At 40.2% G+C, this 27,807-nt stretch overlaps 1 protein-coding gene across 2 annotated transcripts in view; it reads right to left on the reverse strand.

Annotated features, from left to right (window-relative positions):
- The window catches only part of LOC145997473 (terminal nucleotidyltransferase 5C), a 135,649-nt gene that overhangs the window by 46,976 nt on the left and 60,866 nt on the right, over nt 1–27,807 (reverse strand). The window contains exon 1 of one of the 2 annotated variants that reach the window (XM_083134556.1): nt 24,964–25,107. The exons of the other annotated variant lie outside the window; for it this stretch is intronic. Within the exon in view, the coding sequence (XP_082990682.1) occupies nt 24,964–25,008 (45 nt within the window). The 5' untranslated portion in view covers nt 25,009–25,107. Of the gene's footprint in view, nt 1–24,963; nt 25,108–27,807 lie in introns of those variants that run through there. 2 annotated transcript variants of the gene reach the window in all.

Genomic DNA, 27,807 nt, shown 5'->3' on the forward strand with positions numbered 1-27,807 from the left:
ACAAACAAGTAACTGCAAGTAACCAAGAATAACACTCTTGCGCACAGTACGAAATTAACACGCTCTTGGTTTACATTACTCGCCACTATATTTACAACTCTGTCTTCATCTAGTCGCGAAGGAACAAAAAACTCGAGCTCTGATATTTCGGATTGCAAGGAAGCTCACGAAAACCATTCACTTTTATCGGTTTCGTCTGCAGTGTAATCCTGATACAGTGTTGCACATTCGAAACCTCCAAACGATTCCCATGGCCACAAAACTCTTTCAAGGATATAAACTTAAACAGGACGTTACTGGTCAAAACTATGATTAAAATGCTTTATTATCTGTGGCTCTTAACATCGTTTCTATAGCGTATTTATTTGTGTATAAAAGAGCAGAACTTGGATGAATTACAGAAGAACTTTTGCGTGTTATAACACAGGTTAATGATCGCTTTGCAACACTTATACAAATGTCTGCATATGTCCATAAAAATAAGCGGGCACCACAGGCCGCAAATGTCGGCATCCCCGCCAGCGCCGCCCGCCACGCCTCCCCCGATCCCCCGGCCGCAGATCGAAATGGACGCACGGTAGTAGCAGCATTATTAGTGGTGGTGGTGGAAGCAGTAGTAGTACGTAGTTCAAGTATTCCGTTGAATTCGTTATTCGTTTGAAAAGAAAATCACATTTCAGTTCGAATCCTGGTCAGGAATCCATGTAATTGTTAATCCTCATCGTTACTATTTATCCAAAGATGCATAAAAGCAACGTACAATAAACTTAAAAGAAGCAGAAACAAGTAGGAATAGCAAAATAAATAACATAAAAATGTGAATATGAAATTCGAAATTAACATAAACTGTAATACTGTAGTTAGATGACGTTAAAATTTCTCTGCAATTGTGGTATTTTTCATCTAAATTCCCTTTTTCCCTTTTGGCTAAAATTTCGGTCCGAATTTCCCTGCAAAAGGGAAATTTCCCTTCATGTGGCAACACTGTTTTAAACTAAAGTAGAATCTCAAGTCACGTGTATGTTCTAAAAAAGACATCCACAGAGGTGGATAGAAAGAGAAGGAAACTCAGAGAGAAAAAAAAGAGTGAAAAAATTATAAATGTAAAATTTAGAAAAAGACAATCGTAGACAGAGAGAAGAGAATGAGATAAATAGACTGACACACACATGGGGAGAGAAAGAGAGGGGAACGATGACAGAGAGAAACTATGACAGAAAAAAAGGAACAGTGACTAAGTGAGAGAATGTGACAGAGAAAGAAGCAGTGACAGAGGTGAGAGAGAAACGGTGACAGAGAAAGAAAAACAGTGACAAGGAAAGAAACAATGACAGAAAACAGAGAAAAGAAGAGAACAAGTCCGTGATAGAAAAATAAATAAATAGTGATACAGACTTAGAAATAAAGATAAACAGTGAGAGAAAGAGGTAAACAACGACAGAGACACAGAGAAAGAAAATTGCAAAGTTAAACTAACAGAGAAGCAAAACAGTGACAGAAGGAAAGCGAGAAGGAGAAACAGTGGAATAGAAAGAAAACTGACAGAAATAAGTTTAAAATATAATAAAAACAGATGAAAAAGTGACAAGGAGAGAGATATAGAGAGTAAACATTTAGAAAGACACGCTGGGCACCAAATAAGATGCGATTCTGCTCGAAAATTATCCTTTCCCGAAAATCATTTCAAGTACAAAATGGACACCATGTTCACACCGCATGACAATACCGCATTCCTGCTTGGGAACGGATAGGCATGGCCAGTTTGCCAGTGACAGTCATTGAAACAGCGACCCACTAACGGAGACCTTCGTGACGAGCAGCTCCCGACGCGGCCTTCGGGGGGAGGGGTTAGTGACAGCGCGTCTCAACCACGGGGCAAGCCACAAAACGGACGTCGCAAAAAAAAGCTCACCGTTCTGACAAAACCCAAATGCTGACACCATCCCTTCCCGCAAGATTGCATTGAAGAAACGCACTTTCCATGTACAGTGCTACGCATAAGCATTAGCAGGTCATTCTTCTAAGTTTTCTCTTGCATTGCATAAAGTTGAAGTCCTGATTCGAACCCCACGTTACGTCAAAGAAAGATCCGAGAGATCAGTTTTTCCTCTAACCACCACATGTCAGGTCCACGTGGAGCCCAGTAAATTGACCCCTCAAACCTTTCCCACCAATAGCGTCCATCCAAGAAATGACGGAACTTGTCAAGTCCACGTGGAGTAAATGCGATGTTGCCAACTCAGTTTCTTTAGAGATTTCTTAAAGTAAGGTTGCAGTAATCTTTGCTAGGTTGGGATATTGTGTTGCGCTATTTTAAAAATTTAGTATTCAGACCTCATTTTGTAATCTTTCCCGCTTTTGAGGTTCTTTTTTAAGAAATACTGGGCCAAAGGGAGGTTATGACCCCCGCCAACCCTTCCTTGGGCACGCCACTGCGCGGTTTAACCATTTTTAAATTTGCTGCCGCTGTAAGAATACAATCAAGTCCCTACCACGGCTAAAGGTGGTGTTACATATCTAACTAACTCTCTAGCCTTCTTAAACCCAAAGGTTTATGGCTGCAGCAACACAATCCTTCTTCCATCCGTCCCTATCCTGGGCAAGATCAATCCAATCTTTTCCAACCTTACCGATTTCCTTTAGGTCCATGTCAACGTTATCCCTCCATCTTGCTACAGGTCTCTTACCATCAGGTTTCCCAACAAGAATTCTGAAAACTCTTCTTTCCTCTCCCATTCGTGCCACATGGCCTGCCCACCTAAGTCTTCTTGATTTAATTATTCTAATAATATCTGGTGTTACATATCGTAACATGAAAATTCAATTATATTCTTTTCTTACGTATGATGAACCGGCAACTATGGCCAAGGGTTCACGCGGATAACATTTTCAGGTCGGATCAATAACCTGTGACGTCAGAATTAACTGTGCAGTTGCACCCAGTGACGTCAGCAACGGAAAACTTCGATAGCCTTACGTCACAGAGTGCTCTAGAAATCCCGGGCCCGTTCAACCACCGTCTGGGGCGCGTGGGGGAGGGAGCGAGGGAGTGCGGAAATCCACTTAGGACTTTCATGTGGGCGTCATCTCATTCAGGTCGGCGCTGCGTGGGTGCAATTTTGCTTTTTGCGTCGCTACGCGTTGCCACGGGACGTAGGAAGAACACATCAGCCTTCATTCAAAACCAATTTCCTAGCTTCGAAAATGTAGGGTGCTTCAAAACCCACTCTCCAACCTTCAATCAAGAGCGTATATTCTAGAGAATAAAATTCAGGGGAAAAATTATCACAAATTGTAAATAAAATTATTCATATCAGTGAGATGATGCTGATTCTGGAGTTGGCAACCTGATTTCTTATGAGTTGGCAACCTGATTTCTAAGGCGTTGGCACCCAGATTTCTTAGGCGTTGGCAACCTGATTTCTAAGGCGTTGGCAACCTGATTTCTAAGGCGTTGGCACCCAGATTTCTAAGGCGTTGGCACCCAGATTTCTAAGGCGTTGGCACCCAGATTTCTAAGGCGTTGGCACCCAGATTTCTAAGGCGTTGCCACCCAGATTTCTAAGGCGTTGCCACCCAGATTTCTAAGGCGTTGCCAACCTGATTTCTAAGGCGTTGCCAACCTGATTTCTAAGGCGTTGGCACCCAGATTTCTAAGGCGTTGGCACCCAGATTTCTAAGGCGTTGGCACCCAGATTTCTAAGGCGTTGGCACCCAAATTTCTAAGGCGTTGGCACCCAGATTTCTAAGGCGTTGGCACCCAGATTTCTAAGGCGTTGGCACCCAGATTTCTAAGGCGTTGGCAACCTGATTTCTAAGGCGTTGGCAACCTGATTTCTAAGGCGTTGGCAACCTGATTTCCAAGGAGTTGGCAACCTGATTTCTAAGGAGTTGGCAACCTGATTCCTTAGGAGTTGGTAAATTTATTTATATTCATAGCCTAGGACCACGTGACATCGTGAGATAGCCCAGATATTGGACTCCGTATAAGCCACTGCCTTCAATATAGCGCTTACAGCCAGTGGCGCCAACTTATATGGGTCTGCGGGGCTCGAGCCCACCTAATACGGTGTTTTGTTGTGATAATTTAGGAATGAAGAAGGGTGCTAAAAGGTCCATGAACCACTAAATTTTAATGCGTTCTACTGGGATCCGCGACAGGACCGGAACCTTTCTTTCTCGCACAATTTAAATTCGGTCCAAGTTGGGTATTGTTTTCATTTCAATACGGAACTTGGACCGGATTTAAATTGATCATGAAAAAAGGTTCCTGGACCGTATTTAAATTCAACCGATAAAAAAAGGTTCCTGGACCGAATCGAAACACTTTACACATAAACAAAGGGATAGTGAGGGCTTGTAACCAGGATTACCAATAGGGACTAAAATTCTCAGAATAGGCAGATAAAAAGCACAGGGAAATTCAAACTAGGCACTACAATTGGCAAACACATTTTTCATAATTTTCACGTATTCAAGACCCTCAAAAAGCAGTTGCCTTGGAAACAGACACTTAAGATTACAATAGACAAAAACAGCCATTATAAAATCCATTGATTGCTCTCAAATGGCCCGAAACGGTTTTTTTAAAACCTAAACGCTAACACGCCAAGAAACAAAAACAGGAATTTAGTGAAAATCAACAGCCTACTTATAACAAATTATAAAACAAATCTCAAAAAGTTGGCACCACTGCTTACAGTTTTCAATTTTAATTTAATTCTATTACTCTATATAAACCATATACATGTACATTGAAATATTTGAACATGATTTTTAGTAAGGTAGTACTTTGAGAATATGATTTCAGCAAATTTGGATATGTTTAGGTATGTCAAAACAGGAAGCACAAGGGTCTTATAAACAGTAGACAAACAATTATTTTTATCTGGCGCTAGTGTCCCCTCTGATGCTATGCAAGCATAAAGTTTGAGAAACAAAAACCAACATGTTATGTCAAAAGAGATTTCGAAAAATATAAACCAAGGAAGCTTAGACAAGCAAAATTCACATGGCTTTCACATCAAGCAGGTACCAGAGGAAAGTTTGTATGTTTTCACGTGTTGCGGCGCATGTATCGAAAACGTTCCAGCATCTTCCAAGGTCATATCTACTGGATCCGCGGTTCAGCGGCCTGTGGTAAGAGTTACGTAACATTTACGTCACGCTGACACCTGTTTGGTTCCGAGAAAGACGGCTACGGTTTAAGCATCAGTGCTGCTTGCCATCCAAAAGTTTCATATTGTGTCATCAAGAACGCCGCATTTTAAATATTCTCAATACCGTGTGAGTTAGCAACGATCCCCATCGCCTCCGAAGTTCCTGGATTCGAATCCCGGCCTGGGCATGTGCCTTTATTGTAACTACATCGGGTTCAAGTTCTTGATCGAAGTCCACTCTATGCACAGAAAGGCTAATCGGGACTGGACCTACAGTTTAAAGTGGGATCCGTACCACTATGTGCCTCCACCGAGTATCGAACCGGAGACTCCTTCATTACAAGGCGACGACGCTACCATTGCAGGAGACCCATAATTTCATCGGATCACCGATCATCCCCATCGTAGCGATTACCCAAAGGTGACAAGAAAAGCGACTGATCTCCCTGACGGCGTAGTGGTAACGTCGCAACCTTGTAAACAAGTGATCCCACGTTCGATACCTGGTGGTCGCATAGTGGCTCGGCCTCCACTTGAAATTGTAGGTAGAGTTGCGATTAGCCCATCTGTGCACAAAGTGGACTTAAAACAAAATTTCAGCCTACACAAAACAGTAATTTTGCCTGTAGTATTATATGGTCTATTACATTAAAAGAGAGAAATAAATTAAGAGTATTTGAAAATAAAATCCTTAGGAAAATATTTGGACCTAAAAGGGGATGAGGAGACAAGTGAGTGAAGAAGGTTACATAATTTAGAACTACATAATTTGTATTCATGTCCAGATATTATTAGAATGATTAAATCAACAAGACTTAGGTGGGCAGGCCATGTGGCACGAATGGGAGAGGAAAAAAGAGTTTGCAGGATTCTTGTTGGGAAACCTGATGGTAAGAGACCTGTAGGAAGGCCAAGACGAAGATGAAGGGACGAGATGGACCTAAAGGATGGAAAAGATTGGATTCATCTTGCCCAGGAGAGGGACATATGGAAGGTTGGCTTGTATTGCTGCAGCCATAAACCTTCGGGTTTAAGAAGGCTAGAGAGTTAGTCAGGGACTCACTAAGGAAAAATTTGGTGTGAATATCTGGCGCTGTTAGCTTTGTTAAAAAGTAACGCGACTTTTGTAGCACCCTGTACTCCAAGCACCTATGTCAATTTCAAGGCATGTGGAACATACGCTTGTACGCGAGATTAATTTTCCCACAAGCTCTCCTCCTCCTGCACCCACACATCCTCCCAACACATGTTCAGAGAGCACAAGTTCTCAGCCTACCCTTACGTCATTGCATCCACACGTGATGCTCAGGCCTTGCGCAAAGAGTGGCTGCTGGTTCACAGAGAATTGCCCTCTTTTCGCTTATAAAAAGACGCCCGCACGTTGGGCACGGAGCTACAAATGAGGCTGTACAGTGGGATCCATGAGTATTACCTTGCAAATTGTCCATCACCATGTTCGTGCACTTTATTTGACCCAATAAGAGCTTCAAGAATTAAAAGAAAACACAAAACAAGCTGTTGACAACTTCTTCACCAGCTTAAATAAAAATCCATCGCTTAAAAACACATAGGATGCAAGAAAAAATTTGATGAAAATAGTCGTGGACAATTTGCACGGTAATACTCATGGATCCCACTGTACATCACCAACAACTGGTCCAACGTTGATAGTAATTATACGTAATGCAAGACAGGGCGCGGGAAAATGTACACACCTTGGAGATGGGGAGTAGTCAAATGCTTCAAATACTCGACACACTGGCGGAGGCTGGATTTTTTTTTTCTTTCGGAAATAACATATTTCGTATATTTAAAACATTCCACGGTCAAAAATGTCAATCCGTGGTCATTTCAGTTTGCATTTACCATTCTCGTTTTCCCGAATTCTTCGCTGATTTTATTTGAAAATCTTCATTTGTTCAAAATTTCGTAGAAAGGCTGTTTGTTGCCTCAACAGCCCCCTCTGGGTACGCCAGCGGATCCACATTTACATATTAATAAATAGCTGGAAGTATACATTCTCGGCATGTGGTTTGATTGTTTGAATTGTTGTTTTAAGCCAAATTTTAAGGCTAATCGGAACTGGGCCGCATACAGTTTAGAAGTGGGGTCCGATCCACTATTCGCCTCCACTGGGTATCGAACCCGGGACCCATTTGTTACAAGACGCCGACGTTACGCCATTTTCCGATTCGATACAAGAATAAAATTCGCATTCTGGAATCCTGCAAACAAAAAGTGGTCAAAATTGTGGACTTTCCACTCACAGATCAAAGTCCACACTTGCGAACTGTTGGAATTTTTGAGTGCACACAAAAACCCGGAAATTAGAAGTTCGCCACACAGAAAACTGCCGTAATTTAGGGTCTTGCACACACTGTCCGAATACAGGGATTTTTCACACAAGAAAACCAGCCTAAATTTAGGGACCTTGCACACAAAAACAACAAATTTAGGGATCTTGCACACAAAAAACAGCCTAATTTTAGGAATCTTGCACACAAAACAGTTTAAATTTAGGAATCTTACACACAAAACAGTTTAAATTTAGGAATCGTGCACACAATAAAAGCCTAAAATTAGGAATCTTGCACACATTTAGGGATCTTACACACACAAAACATCCCGAATTTAGGAGTCATGCATACAAAAAGAAAAAAAGATTAAATATACTTGTATATAGACAACTTTCGAATTCGGATGTTAAAAACAAAAAATAGAGAAGCAACATTGAAGTTGCAGGACAAAAAAGGACCACAAAAATCTATGTACAAAAACAAATTACAAAAATCCGATTTTTATCATGTACAATGTTGGATTATTCTAGGGTTCTAGGTGGGCTTGGTGACTGATGTGTTAAGTTAAATTATCTCTTTAGAGCTGAGAGTAAATTTCATTAAGATTCAAATACTGAGATTCCAGGTCAGGGTGTAGACTTCATATCGCCGTTAATTGGCTGAGGACGAGCTTACGTGACATCTGGTGAAGCAATATTGAACTAATCGGTCGTGCCAGGGGATTAACATGTGGTACTTTTACGAAACGGTGTCAGGGGAAGTTTCACAGCTCGTGTTGAAGAGATAACCAACTAGTCTGAACCCATGACGTACGTCGCTTGTGCACAGCTGCGTGTGGGTGCGACAATAGGTTGACGCAGGTGAATTCCGAAAAGGAAAAAAAAAGCGTTGAGCGACATATGCGGCGCGCTGGTGTGGATGTGAATTTTCAGACATTTCCTCTGGATATACAATGACCGGAAGCGGAAAAGGGTCCAGAGAAGACCGGAAGTGTGTCCCTTGCAAGACAGGAAGGATAGAAAGGTTGCTGTGAAGTTATTTTTTCAACTAATGGAAAAAGTGAAGCAATAGTGCAACATTTTTTTATGTGTGAAATCACCTGTCAATCTACAAGATGCGCATCCTAGTTTTTTCCCCTTGCACAGTTTGCAGTGATTTGCAGTTTGCTGATTTCACACATTTTTTTTTATCTTGAAGTTATGCCATTGCAGTACGTGTAGGATATTTTCAAAAAGAACTGTATGCACGTTACTCGCGTTATATACAACAGTGAAGGTTTTCAAAAGGTGGTTTTATGATGCACACAAATAGAAATTGAACGGTTGCAACATATTAACATTACGTTGGTGTGCAGACAAGTGTTTGCATATAAATTTGGGACAAAACTTGGTTTGCGAGGGCTCATAGGTCACAGCGTCTAAACGAACGAACTAACTCTCTAGCATTCTTAAACCCGAAAGTTTAGGGCTGCAGCAACGTAAGCCTTCGATCTGTCCCTATCCTGGGTAATGAATCCAATTTTTCCATCCTTAGTGATTTCCTTTAGGTCCATCTCAACGTTATCTCTCCATCTTCGTCTTGGCCTTCCTACAAGTCCCTTACCATCAAGTTTCCCAACAAGATTCCTGTAAACTCTCCCTTTCGTTCCACATGGCCTGCCCACCTAAGTCTTCTTGATTTAATTATTCTAATAATATCTGGACAGGAATGTCAAAACGAAGAACGAAACAAAAGTTATGAAAACAAATGGTTTCCATTAATAATCTCTAGAGTTTATCAAAGTCTGCCTCAATTTTGCAGACGACAGTCTCATTCTCTTAAAAGTCTCGAGTCTTTATGAGTACACCCTGTGTCTGCAAATCCCGGAATATGTAGTTTACAGTTAACTTACCGTCCGCACAAGCAACGCAGAACTAGCTTCACTTCACCAAAATTCCTGGACTGCACTTTCCACCGATCTACAAAAGGGAAGAGTGACGAAACTCCTTCCTCAAGAGGTGCAGGCGACGTCAGCGCCAGGTGGTCAATGTGTCACTGAAGACAAGAGGCCAACTGCCCCATTGAAGAGAACAAGGTGAAGATAGGCATCACGAAAGCCTAAAAATACCCTTAAGGTTCTTGAACCTCAACTTTGTTGATTCGAGGTACCTACATTTGCCCAAGGTAGCGCCGAAAGCGAAATTTTTGACAATCAACATCCTCCTTCCGAACGTACGTCATTTTGACGTTATTGTCCCTTTTTAGGTTATTTACGACAATCGGCGTGGATCACGGTTTGGCAAAACATTAGGTTTTTGTATGTTTATGATTTTGCAACATTTCATCTACCTTTTAACCTATTGGCCACGACATGATACAATATTTTTACGTTGTACACTCACCGGCAATAAAGATGGGAGTGAAATACTCGCTTCCCAGCATGGAGTTGTGTGTGTGTTGCCTACCTCTACGGCGATGGTAGAAGTTAGGCAACACACATGACGCCTTGCTGGGAACAGAATTACAGGATATAAGTGTTCAATTTGTATTGCCGTTGACTGTACCTCTCTCAAGAAGTTTCAAGTCCAAATAGGTGAATCGGGGTCAATCTGAGGACACCAAATGTCAACCTCACTTCGACGCAGTACACCCTGGACTGCATTTTGCAGACTAACGGAGCTCTGGCGTCTGTACCTACGGCCTGTATAATCCTCTATGGGGATTGAGAGCTGTCCATATTTTGTCTGTCCTTGTCCCTTCATCTATTTAATCCTATCACCATTCTTCTTCATCTTGGCAAGTAGCCGAAAGCGGCAGAAACGCTCCAGTGGCGGCTACAGAGAAAGCAACTGGGGGAGCACTCCGCCTTTCCCCCCAGCAGACAAGTATAACATACGTGTTTATTTGTCGCAAATACGCATAGTAGTTAGGTGTGTACTAAATTCGGACATCCCCAATGACGTACTGCTAGCGCTGTCGAACTGTGCTAGGTACACGTACACACACCAGCTAGTGTGTTATTCACAACACTCCACAAAAAAATGTTTTCACCTGAACGTTGTACCTGACAAAAACCACGATCAAGTGTTTGTACGAACCTTATTTTCATACCGGGACAAATATCGAAGATCTCTCCCACCTTCAGTGTCCGAATAACACAACATGATTACTCGCTAGGAGTTATTGAACCCAAGGTGTCAGTGAACGAAGGAAAAAGCACCCTTGTTGAGAAGGTGAGAGTTGAAGGGCTGTTTTTGTGTGCAAGGGCAAAGGCATCGACCTCCAGATCTGTTGTTGCGGCCAGTTTTGGCAGATCGTAAAACCCGTTTCCACTTGTTTGCTTTCCTGGCGAAAGTTCACTGAAGAAAATGGTAGAAGCCAAACATTCTTGGACTTGGACAATCTAATAGGGGTGTGCGAGACAGAATTTTTTTGGTCGGGACGGGAATTTTTTTTAATCCATAAGTTTCAGACACTTGCAATGCAGAAATCGTCGAGAATTAACAACTTTTTAAAATGACCATTCGGTATTTCCCGACTACTCGGGATCCCGAAAAGTCGGGAAGTCATTTCCCGAAGTCGGGATTAGGACGGGAATTTTTATTTTTCCCAATCCCAACTTTTCGGGATCCCGCACACTCACCCCTACAATGTAATGTGATACCGAAATAGATAAATCTTGAATTATAAAAAACAATGAGTTACAATAACTGCTTCAGTTTCTTTCTAATGAAAAGGAAACAGAAGTGTGTCCAAACACTCACCTCACTTAGTATTCCGGCAGTTTGTTTCTCTATACAGCATATTTGCAGAAGATACAATTCAACCTACACGTGTATCAATATACGCTGTATAAAACACGCCTTATTACTAACTTCGTTGTCCGTACAAGATACTGTTCACAGTGTTCAGGAATTTTAAGCATATTCATTAATGTAATCGATTTGACGTCGTTAAAAAATTGAACAGAGCTTATAATTCGTACATCATTCTGTTTTTCAATCATTACGACTGCTGCTACCACCAAAAACAATAGTTTATTTTAATATTTGAAGTGCTGAGCACAGTGTATAAACTAATACAGCAATGGGTCAAAAAAGTACAAAATCATACAGATAAGATATATGCAAGATTGTAAGAGCAATATATTTGAATTAAATTACTTTCAAGTTCTAGTTTTGAACAAGATCTGTTACTAGGCCTCTAACACTGTACAAAGACGTTACAACCAGTGTCTGGGATTAAGGAGGGCATAGAGGGAAGTTGCCCCCGGACTGTCTACCAGGAAAAAGTAAACAGTATTTACCCCCTAGTTTTGGCGCCTTATCGCTGCTACTGGTTCCACTTAGAACTGATTAGTTTCTAGTTTTCCATTTGTGGATTTTATAAGCTTTATTGCCTCAGAAATATTTACTATATATTTGTCAAGACAGTGCATTTTCACTTGTTTTAGAATTTCTTGCCAGGTAAATCTGAATTAACTATTCGAGGCAGTGAATGTTCACAATAATTATTTCTTTTTACATTTCATTGATAGCAATCTGAGAAAGAGTTCATGTAGAGATTCTTATTTATCAAGATCACTTTCGGCTGCCAAGGCTAACAATTCATTACCATTCACATCAACTAATAATGTGAATTTATCTGCTCCGAAAAGATAACGGAAAAACTTGCAACACTCCCCCCCTTCACCCCCTCCTAGATGCGCCAATGGTGTCCGGGTTTAGCGCTCAATGTAGATTAACAACGCTGAGTCCGAATTGTTGTGATTTAAGCGTCCGTATGAATGATCACTTAACAATATACCCTTGGTGTTATTTCTTACCCCGCTTAATTTGGAATATTTTGCATGTGTCCGTAGTTACATTGTTCGAGACTGCTTGGCAACACTGGCGTGTTTCGTTCAAGGTCGATTTTACTACTGGAATGGGATAAGCTTTTTCTCTTATGGACTTGTCGATTGTTTTAGGAAACAGAACGGATAAAAATCATCTTCCTTCCTACAGCTCTCACTTATTTCAAGGACTTCCTTGCCGTAACTCAATTTCAGACTTGTTTTATAACTGTTGTAATTGATAAACAGGCGTAAGAATGCGAGAACCTTGAGAATTGAGTGCACGGTGTCAGCTGGCACAAAACCACGCTTAAGCCCATTTTAAACGGAAGCGTTTTGTTTGGCATTGTTATTAACTTTTCAGTTACGCTCAAATGCTAGAGCGCCAAGTGGAAACTCCGACAGCATTTCGAAGCCACAGTATATTTTACACGTATAATAGGTCCTAACTTTCTTATTCTCTGGTACTGGTTCACGTACAAAATTGCATGAAATGGAATTAATAGAAATTAAACTTTTTGTAAGATGTACTATGCTAACGAAACTTTCAATTAATATATTGGTTATAATATATACTTCATGCGTTACTTCCTGAGAATTAAATCGTACAGTAAAACCTCGTTAATTCTGACCCCGATAAGCCGGGCTTCGCTTAATCCGGACAGGCAAAAAAAGCTTAATCCGGACAGGCAAAAAAAAAGAAAGAAAAAAAGCAGAATGCAAGGTTTTAAATGTGGCTAGAAGTCAACAAGAGAACTTCCCAAAGAAAAGGCAGTCAACCACTGATGAAATTCTGTTTCCCGCAGACTTGGTACTGTACTGTATAATGTATTTAGGCCTGTGCTCTTTAAATACACAATAATAAACGTGTTTTGTTGCTATAAACGGAGTTTTAATGCACTGCTACTGTTCTTTTAGGTTATTTCAGTTAATCCGGACTTTCGTTAAACCGGTCAACTTATTCCCCATTAGTGCGAATTAACGAGGTTTTACTGTATTTGTAATTTTACGTAACTTTTCTACGGAGTGGTTAACACAGGGCACTACCACGCCAGGGGTTCCGGGTTCGAATCTCGGCCTTGGCACAGGTGTTCTTTGCAAGAATCTTCATCAATTTCGTCATATAATTCATCCTTATCGTCGCAATTAGCCAGAAGTGGCACAAAAGCGACGGCAAATAAGAAAGAAACGTCGTTTTTTTGCCGTTTGGCTAATTTCGGCGATGAAGATGAGTGATTGTCAGATTAAATTAATGAAAGGACACTTCTGAAGTTAGTAGTTTCAAAAATCAAAACTGTTATATATATATTCACAAACATAAAATCTAACCGGAATGTTATGTGGAAAGCTTCTGTTAAAGTACTACACTAACCTAACTTTCCTGTTAGGAAAAATGCCAATGGAAATACTTCAGTCTACAAAGACTTGAAGCTATATATACGAGTCACAGTGGCGTTCCCAAGAGGGAAGGTTGGTGGACTCATGCCCCCCTTTTTTGTCCCAGTATTTCTAAAACAAATATCGTCAAAGGCAGAAAAAGATGGCAAAATGAGGACTGATACTGAGAAAAAATACACGTAACCCCCTTTCGAAAATCCTGGGCACGCCATTGTCCAGGTAAAAATAAGTGCTGCAACTTTCTGAAGGAGAAATTATTGGATGCCCAGAACATATTGACAAAACTTTTATTGCTGTGCACGATATTTTTTTCATCACATCCAATCTCATGTATGGCTACTGTGATTTTTTTTTTAATGTTGAAAAGCAATTAAAGCAATTTGTGATTTTATCCTCAACATTACTCTTATGAGCTACAAATTAATATGCAACACTGATTATGTGGCAACGAGTTGTCAAACTCGGTCATCAAGGTGGCTACGTAACAGGTCTGTCAATCAGTCTTATTTCATGAGTAACCATTTCCGACGTAGAACTGCCACAGAACAAGTGCTAAATTCCAAAGTAAGTTGATCATGATCGGTTATGCTCATTCATGCTACAAGTTATGTAGTCATTAATTTTGCCATCTCAAATTGGCTCGTAAGTGATCTAAAGTTTGTTTACAAGATCTTGAAAAAAGTAGTAATTTGAACCTATGTAGCTTGCAAGTAAACTTGTATAAGAACGTTGCAAAATGATTTTTGTCGCTTTTCTTCTTCTCTAAGGTAATCGCGATGATAAAGGTGACTAATGAAATACATGATGGGATAAATAAAATTGATCGCATTACTGATGGATTTGGTTAGTTTTACTTCGCATTTCTGCTACTTTTGGCTAATCGCGGAGATGAGGAGTGATGATATGATGAAGGGACACTCACAAAGAACACACATGCCCAGGCCGGGATTCGAAACCGGGACCCCTGGCGAAAATTGTCCACATATAGCCTTCTCTGTGGGTAAGTGCATTAAGTGTTCGTATCATCATCATCATCGTCCTCACCGTCGCGATTAATTTCAAGAGAAGAAAAGCTAGGGCATTCTTTTTTAAAACAAAAAAACGGCGTATCCATGTCTTGCCCATAGGCGGAGTTCTGGAGGGGCCGGGGGGGGGGGGGGCTGGCCCTCAAACTTAAAAAATAACACATGATTAAGTTCAGTCACTACATTTTTATTATGAGGCCATACCACAAATCTTGACGTTTGACATGATGGCACGTGCGGTAATTGCGCCGCAATAGCGGGTCTTAGACGAATTGATTGATGTGTACAGTTTGAAGAAAGAAAAACGTAAAATGACTGTGTTGAATCAACAGTTACTGCTGAGGCATCAAAAGAACTTTTCAACTTAATTTTTCTAAAATTTCTGAAGCTTACTATTGTACCGTAACTTTTTAAAAGTAATACGAGTATTGTATCAATAAAAAATTAATAAAATGCAAAATGCCATAATCGTACTGTTTTGCTTGTTTTAAAGCTGACAACCAATATACTAATTAATATTTGTTTACTTAAGCGAGGAAATTTAACATTTTCAAATCTAAAAGGCCTAGAACTCAGTGTTTTTAAGGTGTTGTTTTTTAATTTCCAGGGGAAGGTCTCCTGACCCCTTATAAGCTAGGGGATATTCAACAACCCTCACATACATCATATGCTTCTCCCAGAGTCTGCCCCCCCCCACCCCCCCCAAAGCAAAAGCTCAAACTTCGCCCATGGTCTTGCGCAATATTCGAATCCAAGGCTGGCAAATATTGTCACAAGCTCTTTGCACAGACGCCGCCCTTCGTGGCTGAGTGGTTAGCACCGCGCGCTACGACGCCAGGAGGTCCTAAACTCGAATCCCGGCTTGGACTTGGGTGTTCTATCGTCACTCACCTTCGTGATTAGCCAAAACTGTCAGAAAAGCGAAGTAAAATAAATGATTTCGTTTATTTAACTTAGGTTTTCTGCCTCTTGAGGCAGTCAATCAATCTTAGCAAATCCTCAATAAATGATAAACTCAATATTACAGCGCGAAACCACCAAAGTGTTTCTCATTTGCTAATTTTATAATTAATTATAATTCAGAAATATTAGTATCAAGTAACTGATTTATACACAGACAGGCTAATCGGGACTGGACTTACAGTTGAAAATGAGATCCGAATGTATATGCAAGTAAGAACCTTTGCATAAAATTTCACGAATCAATTACGTCACTGCACTCGTCAGCCAATGACCGTTCAGTATCAATTATTGCCTCGCCTGTTATCCACCCGCCTCGCTCTGCCATTGTACGCGAATATTTTCCGGAAGTGGAGAAAACATTTTACGAGGCGTAAAACTGGGGCGAGACCGCTGATCCGAATGAAGAAATATGGAAAAGCACGGTTTTGAAAGCGGCGAAAATCCACTTCGCCTTTTGAAATGGCTTCTACCAGACATCCTTCGATGGAATCCAGTCTTCTCTGTCGTAACTAGGTCACGAACGGAAAGTTCAGTCTGTCTTCGATTTCAATCTGCTCGGTTGTTCGTGCCACCTCGTCACGGCAAGCAAGGTGCATCGCTAGCATTTCAAACGCGAGGAGTGAGGGACGGCGCTCTACGCACGTTCGTTTCAACTGGATCTGAACACGGCCAGACGATAAAAGTAATTATTTCGATACAAGACCCGTAAAATGCAAATATCTCAAAGGCTGTGCATTTTATTTGGAACACACGTCTATGAATACGTGACTTAATTCATGATGAATAGAGACAGAATTTTAAAGGGAAGTCCTTTTTTAGTTTTCAACACGGATCATGGAATAAATAACAAGTGTGGATAATTATCTTCCACCAATATTACATGGTTTTGATTCCCCTTTTTCAGCCTACATTCACTTTTTCCCCCTTTTTAAACAGCATCTTCTTTCGGCCCTTTATTGATATCAAATATTTTGTACGACTGTTTTTCCCCTAAACAAAACATTCAACAATTGTATATTTGGTGCAGTTTAGAGGAAACAAAGAACAAGCGCCTTCCTACCTTCCCTTCCCTCCGTGAGTGTTGGGCTTACGTTGCAGCGATTGTTGCAACAATGCGATCTGGGCTTACGCAGCAACAAACTCATTGTAAGCGCCATGCCTATTCAGTTGAAAGTGTATTTATCTGCTAGATATATACTTTTATTGTGAAGTTTTTTTAGAATAGTTTTAACTTTACTGTGTGAAAGTGACATTATTGAGTGTCAGTGAAAGGGCAGCAAGCTGGAATGCGGTAAGCTGTTTCAAGGAAGATTTAATCGAAACAAATGGTAAGATTATTCGCTGTACTTTACCATCAAAAAAAGGAAATGAAAAAGGACTGTAGTTTATTTTTGCACTCCACGAAAAATATTTTGAATGAAAGCACAATATAGCCCATTCATATATAAAAAGGAATACATTAACATGATATTTAATGTATCCCTTTTAACATATGAATGGCATGTATTGTGCTTTCATTTAAAATAATATTTTTAGTTGAGTGCAAAAATAAACTTTTTCTTTCCCTTTCTTTTGGCAAACATTTTCCTCTTTTTTTGTCCTTTCGTGACATCAGGTCTCTACGTCAACAAATGCATGCGTCATGTTACGTCACACTTTTTACAGGAAAATGTTTCCCTTTAAAATCCAGTCCTCTAATGATGAACATGTCTATATTACAGAAGGCATTATATGTATGAGCATCTGTGAGGATATTAAACTCCAATAAAGAATAATTGAAATAAGCAGTGGCGTAGCAAGGGGTGGGCAAAGTGGGAGACCGCCCGGGGCCTCGCGTCTCATGGGATTGATAAAAAAAATGTATTAAATAGAAGTGAGTGGGAAAAGATTGAAAATGCTAATATTTGTAGGCAATAAAATTAAAACATTTTGTTTTTATCTGTCTTTAATTTATAGTTAAACGTTATAATACGTCAAATCAGGGGTGTAACTAAAGGGTCCGGAAAAAGTAAAAATTGTCATATTTCTCATGTGAAACATTTACGCAAACATTCACGATAACTTGTATGGACATTTTTACCAATTTATTCTTTTCTCGAATAAAAAGCAATTTGTCTTGTCCTTTCTTCTTTCTCTAGACCTTGCACTTCCGATTTTAATATGTTAACAATAAAGCACCTCCAACTGCCACGAGGCATTTTAATGCATGGGTTGTTTGCAACTCAAGAAGGCGATGGATAATATAAGCAGTTCTTACTTCCTTCCTACAGCTTCATATTTCAGCTCCCGGAAAACAAAGAAAAACATTCTTGGGGTGAGTGAAATTATTAAATATTATTTTCTTCAGTAATTTGTTATTTCAATATGATAATTTTCTGACGTATCCCTGAAGATTTTGTATCGATCCACATAGAGATTTCAAATTTAAAAACGGATGGGGCCTCGCATTCTAATCTCGCGATATGTTGCTACGCCACTGGAAGTATGTATTACAAACAGAAAGTGATGATCAAATTCTCAATCAAAGGTTACGTATAAAGTATAATGTTCAGTGGCGGCGATTGGGTTACAAAACTGAAGGGGCAAAGTTCCAAAACTGGGGACAAAAGTGACAAAAAGTGGGGGGCAACTGCAACATGTATAATTATACGTATGATAAAAAGATAATGAATTTCTTCTCCAGCTAATAGTTCTGTGTGTCCTGATATATGTTTGTGTTTTCCGAGCAAGTTAATTGTAATTACAATATTTCAAAGGTTCTTCTCAAATCTGTTTATAACTACTGAAAAAAAAAAAATTGCTACCACTCCCCCCACACCCCGCAAACGAAAAGGAATCTGTATTTATGCTTTGATTAGCTTTGCCCTCCACCCCGCCCAAATATCGAAAGAAATCGTCGCCTATAAGATACACTATTATTTTGTACATATAAATAAGATGTCCAGATAGGGCTAATGTGATAAGAGTAAAACATATTTGCACCCGGATGTACATATTTTGTAGATTGCCGAGAAGGTTATAGTATTAACTACTTGATGAACACCCCTCGTATATGCAAAAAGACTGGTTTCTTTGCGCCTGCATTTGCCTACATGCAGACGTGCCTTCTGAAATAGGTTTCTAACTATAGCTCTCCAGCAGGCAGAGTTGTCATTTGACACGTGACTCCGGATCCACGTGACAAGCAAGGTTAAGCCCTTCTGTCGCAAAGGCTTACGAAAGGACGATTCAAGCGGAAAATCACCAACGCATGTCACAAAGACGCCGCCCCCTTGCGCAACAGCAGCGCCAAGTGAAGCAGTCGGCATACGCCACGCTGTTCTTTCTCGCGGGCGAACAGCTGACTCCTACACTTCCCGAAGATGACGCTTCGACGTTGCATCGGATTTTGTTCTCGGCAACTATTTTATGAAGCCATTTACCCATGGTCGAGAGTATATTATACATTGGATTCCAACGAAGGGACAATTTAACTATTACACGGCCCTGCATTCTTGAAAAAAAAAAAATTGAACGTTTTCAAATCAATAGATAATTCTGGAAGTATTTTGAATGGTGATCACGGAAATGACATCCATTTTCTCCCATCACGTGAGGATTTTTCTCCACGTCATTAAGTTTAATCAACCCACCATATTATAACATTGAGTTTTGGAGATTTTCTGAAGGAAATTTTGATGAGGGATTTCGAAAAGAAAACTTACGTAATCAAAGTCCATACAATTCTCATGCCAGTATGTCTTGTGAATTAAATGCTTACTGTTCTATGTGCTTTTACAGTTCAAAATTGGAGGATTTGTATTGTAGAAAACCAATATTTTACCACATCTAAACAGAGCCATCTAGTGAGGAAATGATGGAACTATACATTTTATTGTGAAATTAAGGCAGTTAAAATACTGGTTTTCTGAGATGCCTGCTTATTTGGATTGAGAGTTGCTTTCAAAGTATTTTCCTCGCCAGAACATGCATATAGAGGATCACACATTGCTTAAAGAGTCGGGAAAGGGACTGATTAGGAGATGAGGGAAAGGCAGGGAGTTAGTTAACTGTCTTACACTGCTTGAGTGTGAGAGAGACACTGGGGATGGATTAGAGAGAAAGAGAGAGGGAATAGAAAGAGAGAAAGAGCGGAATAGAGAGAAAGAGCGGAATAGAGAGAAAGAGCGGAATAGAGAGGAATAGATATAGAGAAACGGAATAGAGAAGGAGACGGGGATTAAGAAAGGGCAGAGAAAGAGAGACGGGAGAGTGAGGAAAATAGGATGGAAGAAAAAGGGATAAAGAGAAATACAACAATACATAAAGAAACAAGAATTCAGAAAATGAGAGAAGTAAATAAAGAGAGAGAGATAGAGGACAATAGAGAACAGATATGGATAGTGAGGTGGAGGATAGAGAGAGAAAGACGGGTTTGGTAAAAGACAGGGATAGAAAGAAGCTGAAATAGAGTAGGGAATGAAGAAAGAAGGAAGTGAATAGAGAGAGACGCGCGGATGGACAGAGAAGCAGTGTTAGAGGCACGGAAATTGAGAGAGAGGTGGTAGTCAGATGAAGAGGGCGAAAGCCTTGCAATCACGATTCAATCTCGGAGGAAGGACATACACCATGTAGAATCCCACAGTGAACTATAAGTCCAGACCGACTGGCTCATCTGCGCATAAAGTGAACGCAAAACAGTTTTCGTATCTATTTCGAGACTCGCGAACCAGACAGAAGGATCAACAACCCAATAGGCGACAGCGCCACGTTTTCCCATTCTCCTCGGTACAATAATTCCCCACCTTCCCACTAGATGGAGTAGTCAGCACCACGCGCTGGGTGTGCCACGAGGTGAATCACGATCCTTAGAAAGGCAACAGAAAGACAGGATTGCGGAAATTGAGCTCAAGGACTTCTTCGCCTGTTATTCAAATGTCAATTTTTCCTTCTTTCGACCGTTAAGAAAATCTCAACTCTTCATTACGGCCGATACACTAATTAAAAAAAAGAAGCCATTCCGCAAATTTCCTCGTTTCCATCCTGACGTGAAAGGCAAACCGATTAAAATTCCCCAAAGTCATCACACGGTGGCGGCTGCCGAAGACTTCCGTGATGTACCGGTTAGCGTACGAGCCGCGGATGACGAGACATTTCGAGATGAGACGCAAAACGAGTCGAGAAAAGCCTCATCCAGACTAGAAAAAAATACAAACAAAATACAGCGTGTTTCGAAAGTCTCGCACCCCAAACTTTCATCGCCTGTAACATGAAAAACGTAAGATATATTTACATCCGTTTTTCTGAGTTATAAAGCCTGATCCATAATGCTTAACATTATCAGTTTACTCATAATTAGATGTCTCATGACTGATGCTATGTCGATTTGTCACTTACGACCAATATGGGTCATGAACACCATTTGATCGCTTTGGAGACTGGCGATTACATAATCCAAGAGGATACTTTCCAAACCGGATGAAAGGACACCCATAATGAACAACCATGGCGGAATTTGAACCCGGCGCTCCTGGTGTCATAGCAACTGTGATAACCACTCAGCCACGGACCACTCGGCTCATTCCTGAAAATGAAATCCATACTCACTCACTAGTCAAAATCCAGGACAGGGACATATCTACGCTGATATACCGAGTGTCCCACAAAGGGGTTTACACTATTTGAATGTTAATAACAGAGAAAGTATTACAGATGATCTGATGGAACTTTTTGTATCTGGATCTATCATGATTACTGCTCGTTGCCATTCATTTGTTTTTCCTTAATTTCAGTTCAGTTGCCAGTAGTGACAAGTAATTGACAAGATGGCTGGGAACCTTTCCGTTGAGCAACGGAAGTGGATTTTAAAGTGTTTTTGGAAATGTGGGAACATGAAAGAAGTGCAGTGGGGTGGCAACAAGCTTAATATGGCTTACAAAATATTAAATATTGTTTTATACATAGCATATTGATATTTCACTGCATAATGTATTAGACACGCACACGTCTATACAATTTCTGTACAACATAAGTTGATTTGTTGTTTTAAGTCCACTTTATGCACAGATAGGCTAATCAGGACTGGATCTACAGTTTAAAGTGGAATCCGAACAATTATGGGCATCCACCGGGTATCGAACCCGGGACCCTTTGGTTACAAAGGGACGACTTTACCACCGGGGAGGCCCTAAGTTTTCATTCATATAGTAGTGGTTAAATTTTAACTTACTTAGTGTATATCCCGATAAATGCAGCAACTAAAAAGATTATTTACATGCAAAGATTTCAAGAAGCAATAATTTGGAGCTTTATTAAAAATTTTAAAGTAAAACTCTTCTAAGACACGGAAATTTTGGAGCTCATGGGAAAGTTCCGGGGAGCCAGTGACCTCCGCGTCCCTCTCAAGAACGTCCCTGGTCCCAAGGGGTCAAGAGTCAGCACCTGGCAGATTCGACTTGGAATCGTTGAGCGGATAGACTAAACTTCGTTGACATTCTGTCCCGAGGGAAGTGGACACGTGCTTGTTACCAGCTCGGTACATGATAATACTCAACCCGATTCCATAGTGATCGTGACTCCACTGGCCTACATTCGATTTCCGTCTGGTAGCTGACGACTTCCGGTCGCATGATAACCACACGCACCATTTTCGGACAGTAATCATCACGATAATTAAACCGCCAAGAGATGGCGTGCGTATCTGTTGCGATTGACGAGCTTTCTCCGAGGCAGAAATCTTGAACTCATTTCGATTTCACGCACGCAACATGTGGAAAATAATATGCAAGGTCGTCCGGGAATTAAAATTTAATTAATTACCACCAGAATCCAGTAACTAATTGAATTACTTTTTGGTACCCGTGAGTACGAAACATGAAATGTACTACATAACATTGTTAACTATCACTGAAATTGTGCCGGTCCTTCTCAGGACCAAATTTCAAATTCGGTCCTTCCGTCGACTGGATACCTGCGGCAATTCCCAAGAACAGATTGAAACCAAAGCAACAACAGGGATGGATGGGAGTTAAGACAACAAACCGGCACATGGAGAGTCGCTGACTGAAATTGTGCATGGGTTCTTCAAAAACGTATTACTACTACAGTGACGATTCAACCGAGGTGGAATTTGCACTCCACTCCATCCATTGGGTTGGAAGTATTTAACCGAAGATTTGAAAAGAGAATATAACTGTTGGAATTGTAGATTTGCTGGCGACGTGATTCGAACAGTATTCTCTGGTTACCAGCCATGTTAAGTTGATGTTGGTTTCCAACGTTTCAAGCGCATACATTGCTCGCATCAGGGAACCGTTATAATTGTTTCTTCTTCGTCATTCATTGGATCCTTTTAATATGATAATATTAACAATAGGATGGACACGAGAGGGAACAAAAGAGAGACAGGAATGAAGGAGAGAGAGAGAGTGAGGAAGGGGGAGAAAAAGTGACAAGGAGGGTTGGAATGTTTAAAACTAAAGTGCTTAAAACAACTTGTTTTAAACGTTTAAAACGCACGACTTTGGTCACAGTTTTGCTCAACTCAACGAACATAAATGTATTTTAAAAACTGGACTTACAAAATTAGAATGCGAATGAACTGGAGGCGATCACAGGGATTTACGGATTTACCCCCACCACTCCAACAGACCAAAATGTCCCTCGCAATGCAGGTCATTTTTCATCGCTACAGGAAATAATTTTATCCTGTATCCTTTATGTTGTTAAAATAAACTGGCATAGAGTTAAAGCCCATACGACCAAAGAACAAACCCAGAACTTTTTTTTTCTCCGCCAGATGTCAGAGTTTCCAAGTACAAAAAGCTGTGTTCGCACACGACTGATTTTTCCTCCGTCGTAATTTGAAGTTGGTTCTTTGATTGGTCGGGCTTATAGATGCAAAAATGAGGCGATTTGTCCGCGGACAAGAACCGAAGCCCCCCTCCCCGAAAAAAGCAGTTGTGAACTCTTGCCACAGCGTCAGGCCAATTCTCCCCCTCCCTCACCCTAAAAGCAACGATGGACAATTTGACTGGTACCGGCCATCATGGCGGAGTGGTTAGCATAACGCTCCACAGGTTCCAATCCTGGGAAAGTGGTAGTTCGGTCACAGAATATCATTCCTTTATATCTAAGGAAAATACAAGACATTTTCATCACAGAGAAGTAACATTTATGTGTCAAAACTGTTGGCCCGGACGCACGAACAGGGGCGGAGCCAGCAGGTGGGACCTGGTCCTCGTGAAATAATATTAATATTAGCCCGCACAAATACACTACCTGAGGAATTTTCCGAATGATTTCTTGCACAGCAAGAAACACAGGGATTGATCGATTGATTTAGCTTAATTTACTTCGCTTTTCTGCCGATTTTGGCTAATCACGATGGTAAGGATGAGTGATTTGATGAAATGGATGAAGGGACACTGAACAAAGAACACCCATGCCCGGGTCGGGATTCGAACCCTGGAGTCGTAGCACGCTGTACTAACCACTCCGCCACGGGGGACGGCACAAATGGATTAAAAGAGAGAGAGGCAGGCTGAAGTACAGAAAAAAATAACAAAATGGAGAAACAGAGAAATGAAGATACGGAGAAACAGGCAGAAAGGCAAAATATGGAGTAAGGAAAGAAAAAGACATAAAAACACAGGAAGACAAACAGGAAAACGAGAAAAGGAAGAGAAAACAAAAGAGAGAAAGTATAAAATACACAAGAAAGGAAGGAATGGAGAAACAAAGAGGGAGAAATAGATTAAGTTAGAGAAGAAAGACAAAACAGGAACAAGAGAAAGACTCGAGAGAAGGTGGAAAGAAAATAAGAAATAGGGAAAACAGAGAAATGGATTAAAAACAGAAAAGGAGGAATGAAGAAGATAAGGTGGAACAGAGGAGAAAACCATGGAAAAGGCAAGGAAACAAGTTCAGCAGAAGAAAGATGGAAAGAAAGTGATAAATAAAGCAAAATTAAGAAAGGAAATTAATAAAGAGAAGACGGAAGATCAGAGAGAGCATGTCGGAAGAGCGGAAAGAGGACAGACATAAGGGGAAAGGCACCGTAGCCCACTCGATAGTAATTCGTCCCACCTTGAGCAGTCACCCCCCCCCCCAAAAAAAAATCCTCTTTGCACGCCAATGACCATGGACTGTCCTTGACAGAGTGCAACACCAGGGGTCTTTGGTTCGAATCCCAGCCTGCACATGGGTTATCTTTGTCCCTCTTCATCCGCGATTAGCCAAGAATGACAAAAAGAGGAACGATATATCACGCAAATCAAATCACTGACTGAACAAGACACTGCCCAATCAGATTGGACAATCGAACTTACGTGGGTAAAAGCAGTGAGTTCCAAACTCCCTGTCGATTCTTCCATTGGTGCGTTTCACCTGCCCACTTGAAACACTTTTTTTATTCCCTTCCAGACGCACTACCGACCGAAGACACCGCACAACACCAACTGCTCTGTCAAAAGCAGTCAGCAGTTGCAAACTGAACCCAAGCGCGAACTACACCAGCGCCGCTGTAGTGCAAACAAGGAACTAGCCGAAAAGAGAAAGTTGTTTTAAGAAGGGAAGGAGATTGCGGTAATTGCATACTGCCATTGCACAGCTTGCGAGCGGGATTCTCCGCTTGATTTCAAACTGGGGCAGTTCGTAGACAAAAATCTTGTAAATTCAACGCCAAGGCACGTATCTACCGAACCAAGTGTCTCAGGAATAATAATAATGTTTAAATTAAATTAATAAATATTACACTGTTATTATTACATGAATAGGTAAAAATAGGGTAAAAAAACAGAGATATATCAGCAAGTATTCATTATCTAGCTAACCTGTAGTTAACATCGGCATAATTTGTATCAAAACAACTGGCAAAGAAATTAATATCGAATAGATGATGAATTTAATATTTACTGAATAACGAGAAAGGACGTTAGATTCGGTTGGCAAAAAGTAAAGATCCTGATTAATATTTTATGTATATCTAGTGGTAGAGTGCATAAATCTTCTTTGGGACTGTCATTCAAAGCCCAATATAATTCTTGCCTTCCAATAAGTTCAGAGGAAATTATAACCATCGATTATACAGGGTGAGCATAAAGACTTTACCTGATTATGAATATTTATATCTCAACTTCGACGGTAGAAATGGCAATAAGTAGTGCAATACATCAAGTTGTTTTTTTCCATTTCTTTGTTTTGTGTGATTCTTATTCTGATTCCCATATCATGGCCACCGCGTTCGCCGGACATAACCCTTCTTGACTTTTTTTTATGGGGTTACGTTAAGTACACAGTGTTTAGTTCACCAGTTCCTGATAGGCCAGCTCTTCAGACACGAATACGGGATGGTATAGAGACGGTGACGGAAGAGATGTTGGCAAAGACATGGAGAGAAATTGAGTATCGCCTAGACGTCCTAAGGGCAACAAAGGGAGCACATGTCGAAGTGTGCTGATAACAAAACATTATGAGTTAAGCTACCATTTTCAACAAACCGCATATCTGGATCTAGCATAGTTCTTTAGCCATGAAAGTTTGTAATCAGTGTAAGACTTTATGCTCACCCTGTACAATGAATGCTAAACAAGTATATTTTCATTATTTAATTTTAGTATTTGGTAAGTCTTTCGGGGGGGTTCTTCTACCGGGTGTTTCAAAAGTCGCGTCTTTGAAAATGTGTATCATGAAAACCGTAAGAGATATTTACCTCGGGTTTTCTGCGTTATAAAGCCTCCTCATCCATTGAGATATATTTTTTCATGCTTAACATTGTCAATTAATTCCATACAGAAAATGTTCATATTTCCATACATGTAAGGAATGCATATTTTCGCTTGGGTTCAAGAGCGTGGGTAGTTGAAGCGAGATCCAATGGTTCTCAACCTTTTTCCGTCTGGGACCCACCTTGAAGGGATATTACACTTCATGGGACCCATAAGCCTGGGCGCCGGCAGAATTACTTGTAGGGGTGTGCACCAGGGTGCGAAATCCTGGGGGGGGGGAGGACAGGGAGGATTTCCACCTACCAACAATCGTCACCTCAAAAATCCCCCCTCCAAAAATTTCTCGGGGGGGGAGAGTTTTTCTCGTAACAACAAAATATAAGCAATTAGTATTTACTTCTTATGTACTTTACTAAGGATAATATCGAAAAAGCACAAAATAGTGAGTTCATTTTTTCAAGAAATTATTACTCTGTCTACACCAATAACAATCTGCGTGCAATAAAAGAAGAATGCAAGTCAAACATAATTATAAATTATAATCGTTTTCTATTAATACAAAAACTAAACAAAAATTTGTACATAACAAAACTATTTCGTACTTTTTTTTGATTGATTGATTTTGTGTTTTAAGTCCACTTTATGCACAGTAAGGCTAATCGAGACCGTACCTACAGTTTAAGTGGGATCCGAACCACTTGTGCCTCCACCGGGTATCGAACCCGGGACCCCTTTATTATAAGACGACGACGCTACAATTGCGCCATCGGGGAGGCCAGTAAAGGAATTAATTTGCTACTTTCCACATATCTGATATATATAAAAGACACTAAGTAATTGCTTTATGTGTATTTAATAATAATGTTTTTTTTTAAAAAATAGTTAGTAATAAAATGACAACATCCAGTACTTTAAGAATCCCTCTTTTACGCTTGCTTAAACAAATTACACACGCTTCATTCAAGTAAATATGTGATTTAAAAGACTAATTGACTTTTGTCTAAAATCTAACTGAACACGCATGCTGAGATTGACATTTTTTTTTTTTAGTCACTGAATTAATGTGACGGTTGGAACTGACTTTTCTGCATAATCTGGGATAAAATGATATTGATATGGGAGCCATTTGGCAAGAAAAATTTATTACTTCTATAAAAGGAAATTACGTACATTTTTCTTTATGGCAATTATAAATTAAACTTTGTTATCTTCCTACATGTAATTTATCTTCTCAATTTCAAATAAAATTCTAAATTCTGTAAAAAAAGATCAAGATATTAACTCATTTCCACCACAGTAAAACTTTCAGAAACAATAAAGAAGAATGTTAGAAAAATACTCGTAAGTTCATAGCAAACCATATCCCAACATAGTAGCGATCTTTGTAAAACCTATTTTATTTCAAAATATGCAATAAGAAGTTAAAATCAGACAATATTGTAAAAA

This window comes from Lepisma saccharinum, chromosome 13, assembly GCF_977018435.1.
Source record: "Lepisma saccharinum chromosome 13, izLepSacc3.1, whole genome shotgun sequence".
Classification (NCBI taxonomy): domain Eukaryota; kingdom Metazoa; phylum Arthropoda; class Insecta; order Zygentoma; family Lepismatidae; genus Lepisma; species Lepisma saccharinum.